The sequence below is a fragment of the Coprinopsis cinerea genome (genome assembly GCF_000182895.1).
Source record: "Coprinopsis cinerea okayama7#130 chromosome Unknown cont3.40, whole genome shotgun sequence".
In the NCBI taxonomy this organism is placed as follows: Eukaryota; Fungi; Basidiomycota; class Agaricomycetes; order Agaricales; family Psathyrellaceae; genus Coprinopsis; species Coprinopsis cinerea.
The window spans coordinates 1-6,705 of NW_003307505.1; the positions used below are offsets into that span (position 1 = coordinate 1).

Genomic DNA, 6,705 nt, shown 5'->3' on the forward strand with positions numbered 1-6,705 from the left:
GACGAGGCTTTTGAAAGGCAACGAGGCCATCAAATCCGCCTTCATCGTGAGTGCAAATGTATCGGTCAACAATTGCAAGCAATAATTTTGGAATTCGTGCAGCTTGAATTGCAGATGATGGGTCATGAGGGGGAACACTACCCTGAAATTGTCACATTCTCTCTCAACCTTCTTCATGAATATCGACAGTCAATCGACAAATCCAACCTCGACACCGCCATCACTGTTGCGAATGAAGCCCTTGCGTCGCATCATGGCGTGATCAATCATCGAGCCCAGCTGTCGCTTCGTGCTGGAAACGCATTGGTGTTGAGGTACTTGTCCTGTGGCGACGAGAAAGACTTTTCGTTGGCTAGGGCGTTATTTCACGACGCCAAGGAAGCGTGCGGAACAGGGGATCCCATGCTCTTTATTGCCCTTGTTGACCTGCGGCACGTTGGGTTTGTCAACTTCCTGGAAAGTGGGATGCTACAAGGGATGAGTGGGCTTCAAGAAATGGCACAGTATGGTCAAGCGGCTCAGGCCGAAGATCAAAAAGGGCAAGAAGCGTACATTCTGGGATCAGAGTTGATGCAAGGAGACAAACTCGCGATCGATGAAGCCATCCTGCAATTTCGTCGCTCGCTTTCCCTCCGGCCTCCACAGCACCCAAGGCGACACGACACTCTTGCGCATTGTGCCCTTGCGTTGGGCAACCGATTTGGCTGCACTGGTCAGATCAAAGATCTGGAGGAGAGTATCAGTCTTCATAAAGAGGCACTATCTCTCCGTCCTCATGGCCATCCCGACCGTGCCGTCTCGCTCAACAACCTGGCGAATGCCCTCTCCACTCGCTTCGACAACAAAGGCAACTTCCTCGACCTGGACGAGTGCATTGCCCTCCACAGGGAAGCTCTCGATCTCCGCCCTCATGGCCATCCTCACCGTGCCGGCTCGCTCAACAACCTGGCGAATGCCCTCTCCACTCGCTTCGACAACAAAGGCGACTTCCGCGACCTGGACGAGTGCATTGCCCTCCACAGGGAAGCGCTCGATCTCCACCCTCATGGCCATCCCGACCGTGCCAGCTCGCTCAACAACCTGGCAGTCGCCCTTTCCACTCGCTTCGGGAACAAAGGCGACTTCCGGGACCTGGACGAGTGCATTGCCCTCCACAGGGAAGCGCTCGATCTCCACCCTCATGGCCATCCCGACCGTGCCAGCTCGCTCAACAACCTGGCGGGCGCCCTCTCCACTCGCTTCGACAACAAAGGCGACTTCCGCGACCTGGACGAGTGCATTGCCCTCCACAGGGAAGCGCTCGATCTCCACCCTCATGGCCATCCCGACCGTGCCAGCTCGCTCAACAACCTGGCGAGTCGCCCTCTCCACTCGCTTCGACAACAAAGGCGACTTCCGGGACCTGGATGAGTGCATTGCCCTCCACAGGGAAGCTCTCGATCTCCACCCGCATGGCCATCCCCACCGTGCCGGCTCGCTCAACAACCTGGCGAATGCCCTCTCCACTTGCTTCGACAGCAAAGGCGACTTCCGCGACCTGGACAAGTGCATTGCCCTCCACAGGGAAGCTCTCGATCTCCGCCCTCATGGCCATCCCGACCGTGCCAGCTCGCTCAACAACCTGGCAGTCGCCCTCTCCACTCGCTTCGGGAACAAAGGCGACTTCCGCGACCTGGACGAGTGCATTGCCCTCCACAGGGAAGCTCTCGATCTCCGCCCTCATGGCCATCCTCACCGTGCCGGCTCGCTCAACAACCTGGCGAATGCCCTCTCCACTCGCTTCGACAACAAAGGCGACTTCCGCGACCTGGACGAGTGCATTGCCCTCCACAGGGAAGCTCTCGATCTCCGCCCTCATGGCCATCCCGACCGCGCCAGCTCGCTCAACAACCTGGCGGGCGCCCTCTCCACTCGCTTCGACAACAAAGGCGACTTCCGGGACCTGGACGAGTGCATTGCCCTCCACAGGGAAGCGTTATCTCTCTTTTCTCGAGGCAATCCCCACCGTGCCGGCTCGCTCAACAACCTGGCGGTCGCCCTCTCCACTCGCTTCAGGAACAAAGGCGACTTCCGGGACCTGGACGAGTGCATTGCCCTCCACAGGGAAGCGTTATCTCTCTTTTCTCGAGGCAATCCCCACCGTGCCGGCTCGCTCAACAACCTGGCAGTCGCCCTCTCCACTCGCTTCAGGAACAAAGGCGACTTCCGGGACCTGGACGAGTGCATTGCCCTCCACAGGGAAGTGCTCGATCTCCACCCTCATGGCCATCCCGATCGCGCCAGCTCGCTCAACAACCTGGCCAACGCACTCTTCGCCCGCTTCGGGAAGACACACGACTTCCCGGACCTCGAGGAGTGCATTCGGCATCGACGGGAACACTTGGAAATTTCTTTCCTATCTCCCGAAGACCAACAGAGTGACAACTGTGCCTTGGGAAATCACACTGAAGGCCTGAAAGCAATCGTGAGCCTTGTGCAGTCTCTCAGGGAAAATTACAAGCACCTTGGCGACAACGATACGCTGCAAGAGATTTTCGCACTTTTAGAAACTGGAGTTCGATGCCACGGTGCATCCCCCTTGGTCAGACTAGACCATGCCAGGCTTTGGGCGTCCATTTGTCGTGAATTCCATCGTCCCCGCACCGCACTAGACGCTTATCGTCATGGCATATCTTCACTTCCCGTCCTAGCCTCCCTCGACCTCACGCTCGAACAACGCCAGAATGTTCTCGTCTACGCCAAGGATTTATCAAAGGATGCGGTTCAGTGTGCGATCGAGCAAAATGAACTCGATACAGCGCTTGTATTTCTCTCCACCGCTCGGTCTGTATTTTGGTCCCAAGCCCTCCAATTCCGTGGTTCACTCGATCGCCTCAACGCTGTTCATCCCGACCTTGCATCGGAACTCCGAACGGTTACTCGCCAGCTGCAGTTCGCGACCGAACAACAACCACAAACTCGCACAATACCGTCTGGAAGTACCCAGCCACTCCGTCCGTACCTTCTTTCCCAACAAAGGGAAGAAATCATCGCAAAGATCCGAGACATGGAAGGTTTCCATGATTTCCTGCTTCCCCCGTCGCCCGATATCCTCAAGACCGCAGCAAGCAAAGGAACGATTGTCTTTCTGAATGCCAGTAATTTCGGTTGCCATGCTCTCATTCTCAAGGAGGACGGGACCCTTCACCGCCTTGCCTTGTTCGCAGATATTGTCCTATTGACTTGCCTGGTAGCTGCCATTCGCCAGTTGGCCAGGGGACGAGAAATCGGTCTTCAGGTGCGACGTGAAATGCGTGATTATTTGGTGGGGAGAGACCTTCGTTTGAAAGCATTCTTCAAAAGGGAGGATCCTCACTTGACCGTCGACGACGATTTTAAGGTTGTTCTTCGTGTTCTGTGGGATAGGGTAGGCCAACCAGTTGTCCAGGCTCTCCGGCTGGAGAAGGTGTGGGAATTCCGTGAATAGAGCGAGCGACGTCGTGCTGATCTTGTTAACAGACGAACACCCCTCGTAGAATCTGGTGGTGTCCAACCGGCCCTTTCACGTTCCTTCCCATCCATGCTGCCGGGAATTATACTCCCTCTCCTTTAGAATCCGAGTGCTTATCCGACTATATCGTATCGTCTTATTGCTCGACTCCCCAGGACCTCATCACCCCACAACCAGTGCCTAATCCCGATTTCAAGATGCTTGTCGTTATTGAACCCGACCGACCCGAACCCGGTGTATCAAGCCTCCCATCGACCAGGCAAGAACTAGAGAAGATCAAATTACACATCCCCGAAAATGACCGTCTGATTACCCGCGCTGGGCCAAAGTCGAGCTCTGGAAAGTCTATTTTGGACGACATCAACACTGCATCCATCGTCCATTTTGGCTGCCATGGGATGCAAGACCCATCGAATCCACTTGACAGCTACCTGCTACTCAGTGACAGGCGCTTAACGATGTCGTCGCTCATTCGGGATTGTCAGACCTCGACGGCAGCCCTTGCCTACCTCAGTGCTTGCGAGACAGCCATGGGTGATGACCAACGACCGGATGAGTCTCTCACTCTGGCTGCCACGATGCAGTTTGCGGGTTTCCGCAGCGTGGTTGCGACGATGTGGTGAGTTGTAATGTTCTTCTACTACCCGACTATTTCCATTGACATTTGTTGTGAACCAGGTCAATCCACGACCACGATGCGCCCATCGTAGCGGATGCCTTTTATCGTCATCTCTTCCGGCACGGTACTGCGGCCCCGCCAGACGTCACCGACGCAGCATATGGACTGCACCTTGCTGTGAAGGAACTGCGGGAGCAGGGAACGTCTTTCCATCGTTGGGTTCCTTTTGTTCATCATGGAGTTTGAATATCGTCACTAGCCTATCTCTGCACATGTAACTTTGGACTTTAGGACTGCTATGATATGTATAGTTTCGCGTTCACCGCAGGTCGACGGAATGGATGATGTGCATTGTCATGGGAAATGTAAGTCGTAACCTGCGTGCAAGGGTCCTCCCTGCCTCAACACAGTAACCCAAACTAATCCCCGCCAATACCTGCACCCAGTCGCTGGTTGAAGTATCCTTGAAGCTCTACGCGTTCTAGATTCCGGGCGATAGTGTCGGGACGCAGTTCTCATTGGGTATGATCGGTCAGTAAAGTGGTGCTGGAGGCCAGTGCCCGAGATGTGCAGCGGGCTGTTCGAGAATGGCTTGCATGCACCACGCTAGAGCATTGGTCTTGCGGTTGACGGCAAGTATGGAGGAAGTTGAAGCGGAGGGCATAGGCCTCCTATCATCACTGTGAGTTTGGTGAATTGGGGTAGCCGCCGAAGGCCCTACCATTCCAGACCTGTCAGGGTAGTCTAGGACGGTATACCGTATGACGGGTATCCGGGTGAAGGTGGCTGGCTGTATGGTATGCGTCCAGGTTGGGGGTTTCGGTGTCTTTATCTTCCTTGGGTTGGTTGTATAGGCAGAGGTAGTAAGCCTGTTGGAGGCAGAGCGAAGAGGTACCTGAATCTGGAGGGATGAATTGAGAAAGGCGGGCCAGGGAAGGCAATGTTGACGACGTGGACTGAGCCGGTGGGGTTCGTAGATAAGGGACTGAATTTTTTATTGGCTGCAGGGTTTTGTTTCCTTTCACAGTTGTCCTCAAGTAGTGTTAGTAAAGGAGCAGGAAATACGCGAGTGGCATGTACCGTGAATCCATCCAAAGTAGGTGCGAGAGAAGTGACCTAAGTCGGCAGAAGAGGAAAGAGGAGTCTGTTCAGCCTTCAGTGCCTCTTGAGCGACGGCCACTACTATCGTTAAGGACAACAGGTATTTGACGAATGAGAAGGAGGATGTTGGGAGGGTGGGATTTTCTGTAGTCTTGAGAATGACGAAGAAATGTAGAGGTAGCGGGATTCGGCAGCTGCTGAGGTTTCTGAAGTTTAACATGTTCTTTCGTCCTAGTAGATTTGCCTGATCAATTTAGTCTCAAGCTCAAATAGAAGGGGAAAGTCGCGTACCAATTGGGCATTTGGATGCAATGCCCGCTTCCAGAGCTACTGAACCCCTGCGATTTTGCATTCGGGTGAATGCGAGCGAAGTGAAGAGCATTCGTAGCTGGCTGATTGGATAGTTGATCTCTGTAGGCCCATGTTAGGCCATTTGACGACCTGGATGCCTGATGGGTCCTGTTTGAAAGCGACTGTCGAAGGCGAATATCGCAGCCTGTCGCTCGCAGCTACATGGATTTTTGGAAGGCTAGCATTGGGCTAGCAAGGGGTTGTCAGACCACAGTCTGAATGGACTACATCAGACTTTGAACGATTGGTGATGAGATTACACGAGCTTCCATAAAAGATGTCAATGAGTAAAAAAAAGGGGTAAAAAAGCTGGAAAGAATCAACGCACCACAAGTAGTCAATGCGCTGGAAGTATGGTGGTCACTCAGTCCAGATGGAGAGCGACCAGTGATGCCAGGTGATGCCACGGTCCTGCATTTGCCGTCGGCCCGGAGTCGACTAACGACCACACCCATACAGTCGCGGACAGTCAAACCCAACAAATATAGTAAATCGCAGATTTCTCAGGAAATCATGGGTGGTTTGGTCTGATTTCTTGCCAGGAGACGTGGATTTGCGAAAGCGTTCGAAAAACGCATCTCCGAAGTTTTCCCACGCCGTTTTCCCGGTGGCCAAATTTCAGGGGTGCGGGAGCGAGATCTATTGACCTGTAAACTAGGAGAAAAGCGCCTCGAGGTGCATGAGCACACCGAGATCTGGTTTGCAAAATCATCCTGCTTGCTGAGTAGGCGCGCCATGCAGCAGTTCGTGTTCTAGAAGGGACAGAGCCTTCTAAAACTCAACCATAGCCAAATCCAATGGCACTCGGTAATCTAAAGGTTGGTCAGGGTTCCGCGGATACCCAAACTTAATCACCATTTTCCCAGAGAAATCATGGGTCAATTGGGCTCAAATTTTGTGAACAGACAGTGATTTTTGAAAGCTATCGATTGAACATAGTTTGAGGTTACTGGGATAAAAAATGACCGGGCGGCCAAACTTTTGGCGCCCAAGATATCAAGTTACCTTTTCTGGCCAATCCGATGGACCAATTGGTACCATTTTTTGACTGGGGTTTCGGCTCAGGCAAACATGTCGTTTCCGACGGTTTTCGGAGACTATCAAATGCTTCGTAAAAATTGGTTGGGTTTGATTGTCCGCGACT

At 53.5% G+C, this 6,705-nt stretch overlaps 1 protein-coding gene across 1 annotated transcript; it reads left to right on the top strand.

The window, feature by feature from the left end:
• Positions 1-114: 114 nt before the first annotated feature.
• CC1G_13362 (hypothetical protein) lies at positions 115-4,113 on the top strand (the record flags this gene model as incomplete). The annotated part of the gene is made up of 3 exons (XM_001841535.2): positions 115-1,330; positions 1,389-3,445; positions 3,499-4,113. The coding sequence occupies 3 exons, from the start codon at positions 115-117 to the stop codon at positions 4,111-4,113; spliced, it is 3,888 nt and encodes a 1,295-aa protein (XP_001841587.2).
• Positions 4,114-6,705: the final 2,592 nt, after the last annotated feature.